The 15,952-nt window shown below is 49.2% G+C and overlaps 1 protein-coding gene across 1 annotated transcript; it reads right to left on the bottom strand.

Moving 5' to 3' along the window:
- Positions 1-11,104: 11,104 nt before the first annotated feature.
- Positions 11,105-13,678, bottom strand: LOC135827676 (uncharacterized). Its single transcript, XM_065340130.1, has one exon. The coding sequence runs from the start codon at positions 13,676-13,678 to the stop codon at positions 11,105-11,107; it is 2,574 nt and encodes an 857-aa protein (XP_065196202.1).
- Between the last annotated feature and the right edge of the window lie 2,274 nt (positions 13,679-15,952).

Genomic DNA, 15,952 nt, shown 5'->3' with positions numbered 1-15,952 from the left:
ATTGCTGGCTATGACTTAGTTCCAGTCCATCATAATGCCCGATCTTCTATATGGATGAAATGCATTCTCGACATCCCTGGCAGCCAGGCACTGTCATCGACTACAGGTTCTGCAAAACCGTGGTGCCCGTGTAGTGTTCGGACGTCCGCCATGGACATCCGCACATGACCTACTGGAGCGCCTCTCACTGTACCGGGTAACCGAAGTGTACAAGCAGAAGCTGGCATTCCTTGCATGGCGCTGCCGTGACGGCCAAGCAAGTCCTGAGCTTCAGGTTCTCTTGCTGCCAGCTTGTGGCCGGTCCACGCGCCTGGACTTCAGCATGGGTCTCTGCCTGCCACCCGCCCGCAGCATCTCTGGAAAGGGGACATTCGCCTTCCAGGGTGCGCTATGCTGGAACAACCTGCCTAGCAGTATTCGCTCCATCTCTGTTCCTCGTCAGTTCCGTGCTGCCGCAGTCCCGTTTCTTCTATGAACTGAGAACATTGCAAAGCAATTGTATGTGTGGCTGTCAATGTACATGTGTGTGTGTGTGTGTGTGTTTGTGTGTGTGTGTGTGTGTGTGTGTGTGTGTGTGCACGCGCATGTGCGTGTGTGTGTGTGTGGGGGGGGGGGGGGGGGTATTTGTCTGAGTATGTGTGTAGTGGTGTGTAGGTGTGGGTATGTACATCTATATGTGTGTGTGTGTGTGTGTGTGTGTGTGTGTGTGTGTGTGTGTGTGTGTGTGTGTGTGTGTGTGTGTGTGTGTGTGTGTGTGTGTGTGTGTGTGTGTGTGTGTGTGTGTGTGTGTGTGTGTGTGTGTGTGTGGTGTGTGTCCCATATGGTGCAGTGGTATGTGCAGTCGATTTCAAATCGAGAGGTTGCGGGTTCAATTCCCGACGATTATGGTCGCACAGGTCTTTCTTCTCTTTCTCGGACTCTTCCTGACTTTTCTTTCATTCTTCTGGGTGGTTACCAACAGCCAGTGTATGCCGGAGTATGTGGTGTGGTGTGTGCGTAAAAAAATGGAAAAATGAAAATAGGGATTCACTGGCCAGAAAAAGTCACTTCAAACAGCTGTGTGGTGGATACCAGGCTAAAAATAGTGGCAGTGAATTCATCAGCCTTGCAAGCTGTTGAATGGTGTAATCCCAGCACAAGTTGCTATGTCTAACATAGCTGTTCGCTATCATTGCTTCCGCGATGGGCATGTCTGAGGTCTGAGGTGTGTGTGGGTGTGTTTGTGTGTGTGTGTGTGTGTGTGTGTGTGTGTGTGTGTGTGTGTGTGTGTGTGTGTGTGTGTGTGGGTATGTGTGGGTGTATGGATGTGTGGGTGTGTGGGCGTACATGTAGATGTGCTATGCTTCGATTTCTCTCTTCTCTTCTCTTCTCTCTTCCTGTCGGTGTCTCCCGCTTCTGGGCCGGCATGGTCCATGCTTCATGCGTGTTTGTTCCTGGTTTGTTATGTCTACTGTGTCCTGCCGCTACTCCGGCTTTGGCCGTAACCACGATGTGTCTCCCCATTTTCTCCTTCATCCTTTCCTTTCTCTTTTTGCTAAAAGCTTTCTTCTCGCCGTGACCACGATTTTTCTTCTTCTTCTCCATTATTCTTTTTCTTTCCTTCCTTTCTCTTTTTCCTTTGCTGAGAGCCTTCTGTTCCCATATTTTCTTTTCATCTGTGTCCCCATTCCTGGGTTATTTGGACTTCATTCGCTTCCTTGTCATTGGACATGTTCAGTCCGTTCGGTTTGCGAATTCAAATAAACACAACCAACCAACCAACCACATACTTTGAGTTGGGTAGGAGACGGGCTGTCAACTTGACTCCATGTACGGCTGGCACTTTGAGCTCCTCCACAAGTGCTTGTTGGTACGGTGATAGCTTGTCTGAGAATGTTCTCATCACTTCCTGAGCGAGTGGATAATCGTTAAAGTAGTGGTGCAGCGAAGTGGGTACATCAAGGTCGCACTCGACAATGAACCCAGTGCTCGAATCTACAGGGTGTGCCGGTATCTCGGACAGGTTATTGTCACACCAGGCAAACTCGGATGTCGTCATAGGCTGTGTTTACATGAAGCGTTTCAACCCGGGTCAGATTTCAAACCGCCATGTTCACAAAGTGAATGGCGCGTTTACATGACGCATTGCGCTTGACCCGGGTGGAAATTTCGCCCCGGGTTGATTTCAACCCTCCCCCCGAAACAGCTCATGCAAGAAGCAGTTCCGAAGAAGGAAGTTCCTCGCGCATGCACATCTGAAAACGGACTGCACTGCAACACAATGTCTGCTGTGCACGTGCACAGCACGCCGCTACCACGAGTTGGTAGATCTAATACCGAGCACCTTAAGTAGAAACCTACGTAGGAGAAAAGGCCCCAAGCTGCACCCTCTGGTTTTCATGTACTCTTGCTGGCGTCTATCACGCCTGACTGCCCTCCACCTTGGGTATGCATTCGCAACTATATGTACTATTATTGCTGCACGGCTACATACATGTAGTAGTAAAAGCAGAATATTGATATACATATTGGACAGAGCTAGAGAACAGCAGCCGAAGCATGTATAGCACGGCTGTGCATGTTGTACGCGTATCCGTGTTATTATTATTATGTCTCCTTTATTCACTTCTTTCGAAGGCGATATGCCAGACCCGACGGGAAATATTTCCATGGGTGGGACAGCAAAAAGAAAGTGAAAAAAATAAAAAGCCAAAAACCAAAGGGACAAGAAGTAGGGGAAGGAAGAGGAAGAAAGGAAAGAAACTCAATCCAAACTCCAACATCAAAATAATAATATAGAATTTGCAACGACAGGTATTGTACAAAGACAGGTATTGTACAACATTAATGATAAGGACATTGATGTTGTTATGGGGAGTACAAAGGAAATATCTTTATCAGTCGTTATTCAAGTCTCTTGGTTGTTGAACATGAAAACGCAGCAGATGTGTCTTTACATGTTAAGGACAGTTCTTAGTATTTTAAGCGAACATTATTATTATTTTGTTAGGATCGGGAGATCTCACGAAACGGCCACGATCACAAGAGGACGAGGTTCAAGATGTTCAAGTCTCAATTCGACAACAGTGGAAAGAGAGTCTCAGAGGTTCGATTGAAAAACAAGACCGAGAGAAAATGTCCCAGCCAGAGCTTATCATGGGCCTGGGTAGCTATGGAAATAAATGTGCTAAAGCGCGAGTCCAGCTACCCAGGCCAAAGGAAGAAAAGGTTAGGAAAGGGGACAAGGGCGAGTACGAGGGTAAAGGTGAATGCGAGTCTGTGAAGGCGAGTACGTCGAGTGTGCGCCTGAAAAGGTGAGTACGTCCCTGTAAAGGTAAGTTCGCGCCTGAAAAGATGAGTACGAGAGTGAAGGTGAGTGCACGCCTGAAAAGGTGAGTACGAGAGTAAAGGTGAGTTCGCGCCTGTAAAGGTGAGTTCGAGTGTGCGAGTGCGTACGAGTGTGCGAGTGCGTGCATATGTGAGATCGTGAACCTAACATACCACCCCTACTTGAAAACGACTCCGCGCCCACGTGGAGAAAAGGAAGGAGGAGAATTGCAAATAGATCGAATATAAAGACGTTTGTGGGACAACAAAAATTTAAATTTACCTGCGAATAACTTCTGAGGGAGCAAGGAAAATAGTGAAAACAGTAGTAAACACAATCATGAATTTAATCGATATTTTAAGGCATGCATAATGTTGTAAATCTTGAGGCAATCTAAGAATAACGAAAAGGACAACGACGAGGAAACGACAGGCACCCCGGAAGACAACAACTTCCGAAGCGCCTTCCCGCACACGCAACACCAAGGAAAAGGACAATGACAAAGAAACGACAGGCACCCCGGAAGACGACAACTTCCGAAGCGCCTGCCCGCACACACAACACCAAGGGAAAGGACAACGACAAAGAAACGACAGGCACCCCGGAAGACGACAACTTCCGAAGCGCCTGCCCGCACACTCAACACGTTCATACATATACGCAAACAAAACACAGGCATACCGGTAGACAACAAAGGTATAGGCGAGCTCATGGCGTTTCGAAATTCGGCGAACTGCGGGTTGTATACTTGAAACAAAGCAGGAATATCAGTAGGCGCTAAACAGTAAGGAAGCAGGCAAACACATGGCGAGGCGAAATCCGTCGATCTACGAGGAAGCGACATCAAAGAATTATTCGTTAATGAGACAATTCAAATTATATTGAAGTGCGAGCCCGGGTATTGTACATGTGTGCAGGCGCAGTAAGAGTTGTTCGTGTAGGCGCAGCAAGTGGTGTGCGTGTGGCAGGTCCCATTTGCGGAAAACATTTCCGAAGGCGATTTCGATGGACTGTGCAAGGCCGATGGCGGATAGGACTCTCAAGGTTCGATCGCATACGTAACGTCTGTCGGTTTCTTTACAATTTCCCATGGTCCCGACCAATACTTGAAAAATTTAGGCAAAACTTGAGGCGGCGAATGTCGATGTAACCAAACCCTGTCACCTTCATTCAATGGGCTAGCTCGAGATTTTCGATAGTGAAGGACTTTAGAACAACGTTGACTAGAATCGAGATGTTGTCGAACCAAATCGCAGGAGAAACGCAACTTTGAAACATGTTCTTTCGCAAAAGATTTGTGCATTTCAGGAAGTGAGTCCGTAGGCGGAGGACACAAAATATCGAGAGGCATGTGTGCCTCGCGACCAAACATTAAAGAATACGGCGTAAAATTCGTAGACGCGTGAACACTCGTATTGTACGCTAACATCGTCGAAGGAAGTAGCTCGTCCCAATTCGAATTGGCCTCATCAACAAAAATCTTTAAAATATTCTGGATCGTTCTATTCGCTCTCTCAACAATACCATTGCCCTGCGGATGATACGGAGTCGTTCATGATGTATCAATGTCAAGACGCAGGCATAGCTCGCGAAACAATAGTGATTCGAACTGCTTACCCTGGTCAGTGTGAATGCGCTCAGGTAAACCATGGCGAGACACACACTTTTTTTACAAAACATTGAGCAACAGTACTTGCGCAAATATCTGGCAATGGATAGCATTCAGTCCGTTTTGAAAAGTGATCAACAACCACGAGAATATATACATTTTTTGACAATGAAATTGGCAGTGGGCCCATCAGATCCATTGACAACTAGTTCAAGCGGTTTGGAAGAAGCTAAATGTTGCAAAGGTGCATGATCAACTGGATTCTTTGCTTTCGAACGCTGACAGTCCGTACACCTGCGACAAAATTCGTCAATCTCAGCACGAAACCCAACCCAAAAATACTTTTTCGCGACGCTACTTCGCTCGAAAGAAAGGTAAGGAAATTGTCGTCTTCGCGACACCCCTCGGATTATTTAGTGGGGCATTGTGGGCCAAGTGTATTTTTTCTTTATCTTTACACCTGTCCTTAGGTACTGAGACGGCGCTGATATCCTAGGAGTTCTGTCAGTGCAAAATACCGGGTTTGGCGAAACCAAAATAAAATCGAGATTCCCGGGCAGAACCCAAGTTAAATTGGTGCGGGCGGGCGAATTTTATTTATTTTTATTTTTTCCCATGTATGTACGTGACTATACATGTATGTGTGCATGCCATGTTCCACTTTTTTCTAGCATTTTCCGGTAATTTTTTATTCAATTTTTTTACAGACAACAGATACGCTGTTTACCCGTTTAATTTTTCTATATTTCGGCCACCGATGGCCCTGATCTGTACATCTGTACATCAGGGAGTCGTACAAGCTCGGGTTTGTGTGACTCCACGTCACAGATCTACTCACACGATCAGTACTGTACATGTATGAACTGTTCCAAAAAAAATTGTAGGGGTCAAAGGGGTGTTCCGGGTACCCGGGTACTCGCCCGTTAATCCCAGGTACCGTTAGTACCCGTTTGGATTTCGGTGATCAAATCAGTATCGAACAACACTGCTGGGATTGTGCATTCCAGGCGGGAGTCAATTATTTACAACTCCAAACTGCATGCCTGCATTGTTGTTGCAATTTCGCACCTAGTAGATCTATCTCTTCAACTATCAGACTCAAATCAATTGGCGAATCACAATGTGATAATCAAAATGCAACCTGAGAACAGATAAATTACTATCATGGTTTATATGAAAATTGCGCAAAAATTAAAACATGGCTGCTAAAGGGTACCCGTTAACCCGCCCGTTAAGAAAATTACCCGTTCGTTAGTTAAAGGTACACCCGTTTGACCCCTAAAAAATTGGCTTTGGCTCGATTTTGGTGCGAGAGGGCCCGGGAATCTCTATTTTTTTGGTCTCGCCTCACCGACTTATGGCGAGGTTTGTCCACCCTAAAAATAAGCGAGATTTCGTGCATAATATACAGACAGTCTGATAAGAATACATGTATACAGTGACTGGTGACTAGTACATGGTATTGTATACATCTTGAAACCCAAAGGTCTGGCTAAATAAGGGTTGAAGCTAACATATAAGGCATGATACCTAGAACCAGAGATTATGCACATAAACCGCTAAGACTGCAACCACACTACGTACAAAATCAAGTACGCGCTTGCGTTCAGCTTTTAGATAACGCAAAGTCGCATCCACACTGCCATTTCATGCGCAAGGAATCCTTGCGTTTTGTCAACATTTCTGGGCCCTAGAAAAAATCGTGCTGTGAAAATGTATGTACTACATGTAGTAGTAGTTTGAAAAAGAGTAGCGAAAAAAATGTAGTTGCGCGGCATCTCGAACTAACAACAGCAGGCAACAACAGGACTGTCCGGAAATTATACTGAAAGCAAAGCCCTGGCAGATGAAATCTCAAATGCTACAAACTGACAAGGAAGCCGTCTACTACCGACACAGTGCAAGCCTCAAGAAGAATTCTAAGAAGCATCTACACGTATTATGAAGAACGGAGTGAAACGCAAGGAAAAGGCAAAAAGTTGCTTTCTACAGGGGTACCCGGTTTGCTGAAACGAAACGCAGCACGTTTTGCGTTTCGCACGCGTTTCCTTGACGACATAAGCAGAACAGTTGCGTTTACGCAGTTTTGTACCTAGTGTGGTTGCAGCCTAAGGAATGGGACGCATGTCCCTTGGTGCGTCGTTACACCCTGGCCATGATTGCGGGACAGCGTGCAGCTTATGCTTGACCACATCACACAAGTTCACCCACCCACTCAATGTTAAAGACTGGGAAGACATAAAACCGGGCGTGACAACACATGTAATAATGAATTAGACTCCTGCATTTGCTGGAACCGTGTTCGCGCATTGCGGGACGGGCATTGGCAGGGGCCAACAGCGACAGCAACAGCTGCACCAGCACCTACGCCACCACCACAATGTGATGAGGACAAATGCGAAGAGACGTTACATTGTAAGGTTACGGGCGATGGCGGAGAGCCAAGAGCATTGTGCAATGCACATTTACCGCGAACAGCAGGAGAAGCCCTACTGCACGATGTGCAATCAGCGTCTCAGCTTCCCACGCCGCAAATCTCCCAACTTTGCCGTTGTCAGAGACTACCTCAAGGAGAAATGTCAAACGGACGTTCGGCAGGATGATCGATATTGCACACCATGCTACAACACCCAATTGAAAATTGTGCGTGACACAAGCAACAGGCCTCCGAGTGCAGATCACCAAATGATTGCTCTCATACAAAGCATTGAGAAAGACGTAGCAAAGCACACCACCACACTGGGAATAGCCGAGTGCTTTGTTGCTAAAGATTTGCTGGAGAAGGGAGCAGTACTCCATGTAACAGTGTATGAATTATACGAAAATGCAGAGCAGGAAGCAACACAATGTCATAACAGCGCAAGGTGGCTATTGTACAGGCTGATGGACAAGCTTGACCATCATTTGCGCGTTCGCAGCTTTGGCGCAACGAGTAAGTTTGGCATATTGTTGTACAGAAGTGGCTTCGACACCTTGCAGTGCCTGCATAGCTGTATGGCGAGCCAGCGACAAGAGCTTCAGCGAAACAGACAGCATGCCAAACACCTCGAGGCACCAATAAACGCAGCCGGTAAAGCAAACAAGGAGCCATTATTAGAAGAAGCATCCGATATACTCCATGCCAAAATTAAAGCACAGGGACAGAAGTTCAAGGGATGCGAGTACAATGATGGCACCGTGTTGTCAGAACTGAATCTCTCTGACACTATTCAAGAGATTGATCCGCAGATTTGGAACACAGCATGGCGTATTATTTACGGAAGTGACACGCAACACAAAGATCAGCCAAGCCTGGAGCACACGAAGAAGATGAGGTGTTTGTTTGTAGTTGCGTGCATGCTCCATGCAGCAGTACCTGCTTGTACGTACCCTGTCCATACCCTGCTGAGTGACTCTGTACAGACGTATAGCCACTCGACAGAACTCATCAAAGGCCTCGCCAAGTTCGGAGCTGTGGCTGGGCGCGACACGCATGATCAATATAAAATGACCATTGTCGACCAGATAATGTCTGCAGGTATCCAGAAGGACATGATGCTCCGCACGTTTTCGATTGCATCTGTGGACAACATAGACAAGGACATGGTGGGGAAACGGGTTAATTGTGATGATAATAGTTGCGGCTTCCATGGAACCAGCATCCAACATGTCAATCCGATGCCAGTAAGCTGTAAGGTGGCTGCGCCCAGTGTAGACCAGCAAGCAAGCCAAGGCTTTCTGTGTTCTACCAACAGCTACGAGCCATCGAAGAAACGAAGCCGACGGAGAACACAAAGGGAGCATCAGTCTTCAACGGAACAAACATCAGGTGCGTGCCCAGAAAGCACAGTGTGTTCCCTCACCAACACGGATTCCTTGTACGAGCATGGGATTTTGACCATTAACAGTTTCAGACTAAATGCAAAGGAGGACACTGAAGTGAGTCACCTGCAGGCTAATCTGACCAAATATGTCACGGGTGATCAGCAAACTGGCCTCAAAGGATTCTTCGCCAAACTGTGGGAACATAATTTGGCAGAAGAATCCAATGTTGTTTACCTCGGCGTACTGAATGAGCCAGCTGATTCTAATGTCACAATGAAATCGGTTTTGGACAAGTTGCACACAATCTACTCTGTCGGGCAAGGAACCAAATGGCTGTGTGTAGTTGGTGACGGCAAAACCTACGACCACCTGTTAAATCTGCAAAGAAAGTATGGTGTGGAACTGGGCTGGCTTGTGCCTTTTTTGGGTGACTGGCACACGTAAAGGCATTGCAGCCAGTTGTAATGCGTGTGTATTGGGATGCTGGCTTAAAACAACTGGCTTGAGCAATGGGATTCAGGGGCGAGGCTCTTACAAGTCTAGAGAAATGCTCCAATTTCCGCATATGCCACAATTTCCTATTGTCCGCATTCCAAGTAATAACAATGGCACACAACAGCTCCTCCTCAAGTAACAGCAACATATCTGAGGTGGATGAAGTATGGCAGTTCTGGCAAGGCTTCTGCACGCCAGAATCTCTAATATACATTGCACTATGGTCTATGGGTTGCTATTCGATCCCGAAACTGGTACTTGCGAACGGCAGCATTGAAAATGGCAGCACCATTATTTCATGCGCTCGACAGGACGTACTATTTGCGCTTGGTGCCCCGACACCTCAGTCACATCGGCTCAATGGCCCAACCAATTCTGGACCACTTTACGAAAGGAGGCATCGCTGTAGGGCTTTCTGCTACATCTTTCAACGCGGTGGCTATGGACGAAGCACACGAGATGTGTATCAACCGCAACGTGAAGAAAGCTTTGGGTTGGTTCACATAAGCAAAATCGGCACCGCAAGACATCGGCGGTGAGCCAGCTCCCGATCCGTTGCGCCGACGGTTCGAGTACCAAATCTACTACAAAGTAGTACAGAATGTGCCAAAATGCTATGGCAGGTTTGCCAATTGAAGCTTGAATTCTTTGTTTCTTCAGTAGTTCAAGGTCTTTCGGTGATGGCCACTCGGTGCTACCTTTTACTGGAGATCATGAAACTACTTCTACACATTTTATTGCAGTCTAGTAAGCGATTGTGTCGAAAAATTATGCTTGCAAACGTTGATCACAAGAATTTGCCAATGTATCCATTATAATTTTATATTTGTTTCAATTGTATTTGTCTCATAAGTTGCACAATGGTCAAGCAGATCATCCAAGAAGGACGGGCTGGTATCCTAACTTATTTCCCGCCTTTAAGCGACTACAAGAATGGCGAACGGACCTCCTCTCTAGCTTCAATTTAGGAAAATTTTAGGACAAGTATTGGTTTGATATTTTGACAAAGTCTGGCTCCCGGCAGCTGGCGATCACCGGCGCGAACGGTTCACAAACCACTTTTGGTCAAAATCGTACGGGATCGGCGCCGGGGCTGATCGCAAGAGTTGGGCACTGTCCAACTTTGCCGGCGGTCCCTTACGATATTTTACCATATGAATTTGTTACGACTGCACTGGTTCACACAATCGCAATGCGCCGGGAGAGGTTGCAAGAAGCCCACCGCCGGTGACTCCCGGCGCGTACCGGCGATATGTGAACCAACCTGGCTACTCATGCTGCCCTCTGTTGCCCCGGCATGCGTTCAACCAGATACAACAGCAACTCATAACAGTATGAGACCAAGAACTTTCTCCTCTGAGATAAAACTGCAAGAACAAACACTGTAAACTGCTTCCTACAGTTCAAAACTAACCACTAAAAACTTCAAAGGCATGGAAGTATACATTCTAGAATGACGAAAGCGAGAGCGCAATCGCAGCCTGCGAGTATCCACAGGACTGTGCACAAATGCAAAGACGAGTGAATTTATTACGACTAGATAGCATGGAGACAGCACATGCATCAAACGATACGCTACTTGAATCTCAGACAATGCAAAGGTTGAGACTGGCCTGCGGTAACAATAGTCAATGCATGAGGCGCCAGCAGCATGCACTAGAATAAAAGGAATGAAACCTGAGTACAATGAAAGGTCATGCAAGATTCACCACAAGCTGGGAATATTCCTGAACATATCCCCTTCACTCACGAGCACAGGGTCAGCAAACAAACTGTGACGAGTGGGTACTACTACGGTACTGTATGATGAAAGAAAAACTTCATAGGTTGGGAGAGAGAGAGTACTGTCACAGGGCTGCCTGTAGCACTTCAGATACACAAGGCACAAACTACTCGGTGTCCAGAATAGGTACTAGATGGTGGATAGACCGTCGGTAGATCTTGTCGCCGATCTTAATATCCACTACTCGGACGAGCTTTTCTGCACCAGGATGCACTGCTGTGACTCTACCCATGGGCCATGTTCCACGGGGAGTGTTTGATGTAAGACACAGCATGATGTCACCTACGGCTACATTGCGACCTTGACGTTGCCACTTACGACGGACATTCAACAAGGGAACATACTCATCTCGCCATCTGTTCCACACGTCTGCTACAAGCCGCTGAACATACAACCAACGTTTGCGTGGGTCTCTGCAGGGATGCTCGTCTGCTTTCACTTCCAGAGCCATTGGTGGGTCGAGTCGTCCGACGAGGAAATGTGCTGGTGTTAGAGGCTGCAAATCAGCTGCATCGGCACTTACAACTGTCAGCGGGCGCGAGTTCATCATGCCCTCAACCTGGCACATGGCAGTCACTAACTCTTCATCTGTGACGTCCGCTTTCCCAAGTACTGCTGTGAGTCCGCGCTTAGCCGTCTTGATGAGGGATTCGAATACGCCGCCGAAATGTGGTGCTCTAGGTGGGTTGAAGCGCCATCGCACGCCATCACTGACCAGTCGCTTCTCGATCTTCTCCTTGTCCATGGCCCGGACGGCCTCACGGAGTTCTCGCTCCGCGGCAGTGAAGTTGGTCCCGTTGTCGCTGACCATTTCAAGCGGGACACCACGGCGCTTTGTGAATCTCTCAAATGCTAACAGGAATGACTCAGTGGAGAGGCCATAGGATACCTCTAGGTGACAGGCACGAGTCTCAAGGCAAGTGAACAGGCACAGGTACCGCTTAGCCTGCGTCTTACCTCGGCCCTGCTTGGTCAGGAAGGGACCCGCGTAATCAACTCCTGTACGGCTGAACGGTTTCAACGAGCCTGCAACTCGGAAGTCTGGAATCTGGCCCATCATCTGGGACGCCGGCTCCGCACGGTTCTTACGGCAAGTGACGCAGTTGCTTCGAACGGCCTTGACTGTTGATGTTCCGTGAACAATCCAGTAGCGTTGTCGCAGATTGGCCAGAAGATGCTGTGGCCCAACTGCATGGAAGCACCGATGATCTTCCTGTTCGATTATCAGCTGGGTTACTCGGTGCTTTGCTGGTAGGAGGACTGGGTGGCGTACGCCACTTGGCATGTTCTTTGTAGCTTGCAATCGACCTCCTACCGTCATCAGGGGTGACTCTGTTGCACTATCGAACTGGGGACAGAGAGGTGCCAGAGGGTTCGATTTCAACATCGGTTGCCTAGACTGTAGACGATGGTATGCTGTACCATGGCAATCTTTCTGGGCAGTTGCAATCCAGTGCCGCTCTGCTACTGATACTTCGTCAGTGCTGAGAACTGGAACACTGATGGAGCGGGTGCCGCCAAGCTGTACTGGCACTCTCACTGGCGTGCTGGACTGGCTGTCCGATGCGGCATCCCCCTTCGTGGACTTGCTGTCACTGACTGCCTGCCGACAGTTTGCCACAAATCGCTTGCACCATGCTGTCACGCGTACCAGTCGCGACCATGTGCTAAAGCGACCCAGGATCTCGGAGGGTGGAGGGACGACTGCAACTAGCGCCGTCTTGAGCTGACCAGGCAGCGAGGATGTGCTGACTTCCTTCATCTGAGGCCACTCATCTGGCTGCTGGCGAAGAAACTGTGGACCGGACCACCACATTGCGTCACGGCACAGTAATGCAGCAGACAAACCACGAGTACCTTTGTCTGCAGGGTTGTTCTTTCCGGGAACATGTCGCCACTGGTGTGCTCTCGTTGAGGTCTGGAGCTCAGAGATTCGGTTGCCAATGTCCACTTTGTAGCGCCGGCTGTGGCTTTGGACCCAGCCCAAGACGTTCATCGAGTCCGTCCAAAATGTGGGAGCTGACACTGGGATACCGATGGATTCAGCGACGAGATGACTAACGCGAACGCCAAGCACAGCTGCTCTCAGTTCAAGCTGCGGGATCGTCTGTCGCCTCACTGGTGCCGGCTTCGCTTTCGACATCGCTAGCGTTATTCGGGTGGTACCGTCTGGGTAGCTGGCTCTGACATACACAGCGGCTGCTATCGCCCGATCTGAGGCGTCGGAGAAGCAGTGCACAGAAAGACTGGCGTCTTCGGATGGCTGTTGTGGATCCTTGAAACAGCGGCTGATCTCCAGGTTACTCAGGTCTGGGAGGCCTTGGAACCAACCCTGCCACTTGACTACTTGTTCCTTTGGCAGCAGGTCGTCCCATCCCTGTCCCAGCAACCAGGCATCCTGCAGGAGTACCTTAGCCGTGATGACGTATGGCGAGATCAGGCCACGCGGATCGAATATGGAGGCCAGGCCGCGCAACACAGAGCGTCGGGTGAATGTCGTGATGTCCTTCATTTGATGCTGGTAGGTGAAGGCATCCTTCTCGGCGTTCCAACTGACGCCGAGAGTCTTGACAGTTGGGAGGCTGGTGTCACTGTCAACATCTCGGACGACATCAGGTGACCTATCTTCCTCTGGTATGGTGTTCATCACTTCAGCTTTGTTCGACAGCCATTTTCGCATGTGAAAACCGCCCTTGGCAAGTAGCTGCTGCGTTTGCTCTCTGGCCTGGATGGCACGCTGTGTGGATGGTAGTGATTACAGCATGTCGTCAACGTAGAGGTCTTTGCTTAGGCACTGCACGACGTCAGAGTCGTACTCATCACCGTGGTGCTTGATGACCTCTTTCACCGCTCGTCCTGCCAGATACGGTGACGCCGTAGCGCCGAAGAGCACACGGGTGAACTGATACACCTGCACTTGGCCATTGCCATCATACCACAGAAAGTGATGATAGCGCTGGTCATGTTCCGCCAGTTTGACTTGGAGGAACATCTCCGACACATCACCAACAAGCGCAACTGGTTCCAGTGAGAATCGGATCAACACACTGGTCATGTCGTTTTGAAGTGCAGGACCTGTAAACATCTCATCGTTGATGGAGTGTCCATCCCAGCGGGCTGCACCGTCAAATACTATTCTCACTTTTGACGTGGATTTATCTGAGCATACTACCGGGAAATGGGGTAGGTACCACTGGTCGTTGCCGTCTTTGGCTATCTCATCCGGGTCCACACGTCTCACGTAACCCTTGGCAATGTGTTTCTGCATAACGTCAGAGTACTGCTGCTTCACGGCTGGCCGTGACTGTAGCGAGCGTTGTAGACTGCGGAGCCGCTGCTCAGCCTGAGCTCTGTTGGACCTGACACGTGGCTTACCGCTGTCATTGACCCATGGGATTCGGACAGTTACCCGGTTGCCGTTGCAGCTGATTGATTGGCTCGTGAGCTCCTCGGCTCTTCTGTCATCGGGTGAAGGCGTCTCCTCTAGTGGGTTATCTGTGCCCGCCGACTCATCTCGCCAGAACTTCTCTACTAGCTCTGTCAGCCCATCAGTTAGCACTGTGTCAGTAGCTGGTGTAGTAGCTGTGATTGCACGAGTGGTGTCGACTCCTGTACCAATGCACACCCACCCGAGAGGAGTTTGTCGAGCAATGGGCGCTCTTGCTGTTTCTGCTCGCCGTTCTTCTAGAGTAGCATGAAGCTCGATGGCATTCAGGCCGATAAGCGCGTCGATCTGACTGCCCTTGATGGATGGGAAGTCAATATCACTGAGATGCGGCCAGCTGCTCTTGTGCTGATTCCAGTTTACTGCCGGTAATGGCACGGTGACGGTGGGCAGAACCCAAGCTTCAAGCTTGTTCATGGTCTTGTCGCCCAGAGCCGCCACTTGGATCTGTACATGCTCACGTCTTGCTGCGGTCTGCTTGCCGCCTACTCCGGAAGTGACGAGCTGCCGCTTGGGTACACGCACATTGAGGGCTGTTGCCACGGACTGCTGGACATAACTCGTGGACGATGCTGGGTCCAGGAGTGCATTACCTTGGAGGCTCACACCATTGTGTCGGAATACAACAGGCACAACCATGAATGACTCGCCACTGTCAATCTCTGGCTGATGACTAGCGCAATGTGTTGTAGCAATCTTGGCAGGACCGCCACTGCTAGCCGAAGCTGCGTTGGCCTTGATTGCGGCATTTGATGGGTCTGCAGCGGAATCCGAGCGTCGGATGTTGTAGTGTAGCATATCATGATGCGTGCGGCTGCACTTTGAACAGGGTTGCCTGGTACAAGTCTTTGCGCGATGATTGAGACCGAAGCATAGGGCGCAGACATCTGGTTTGGACTTGATGACTTTCCATCGGTCCCTGACCTCCATCTTAATGAAATCGGGGCAGCCTACTCCGGAAGTGACGAGCTGCCGCTTGGGTCCACGCACATTGAGGGCTGTTGCCACGGACTGCTGTACATAACTCGCGGACGATGCTGGGTCCAGGAGTGCATTACCTTGGAGGCTCACACCATTGTGTCGGAATACAACAGGCACGACCATGAATGACTCGCCACTGTCAATCTCTGGCTGATGACTAGCGCAATGTGTTGTAGCAATCTTGGCAGGACCGTCACTGCTGGCCGAAGCTGCGTTGGCCTTGATTGCGGCACTTGATGGGTCTGCAGCGGAATCCGAGCGTCGGATGTTGTAGTGTAGCATGTCATGATGCGTGCGGCTGCACTTTGAACAGGGTTGCCTGGTACAAGTCTTTGCCCGATGATTGAGACCGAAGCATAGGGCGCAGACATCTGGCTTGGACTTGATGACTTTCCATCGGTCCCTGACCTCCATCTTAATGAAATCGGGGCAGCCTACTCCGGAAGTGACCAGCTGCCGCTTGGGTCCACACACATTTAGGGCTGTTGCCACGGACTGCTGTACATAACTCGCGGACGATGCTGGGTC

The sequence above is a fragment of the Sycon ciliatum genome, chromosome 11 (genome assembly GCF_964019385.1).
Source record: "Sycon ciliatum chromosome 11, ocSycCili1.1, whole genome shotgun sequence".
Lineage (NCBI taxonomy): Eukaryota > Metazoa > Porifera > Calcarea > Leucosolenida > Sycettidae > Sycon > Sycon ciliatum.
The sequence above is the reverse complement of the archived record's forward strand: the minus strand, read 5'-3'. Positions and strand labels throughout refer to the sequence as shown.

Coding starts and splice junctions, on each gene's coding strand:
- LOC135827676 (XM_065340130.1), bottom strand. CDS start 13,678: ATGCGAAAATGGCTGTCGAACAAAGCTGAAGTGATGAACACCATACCA.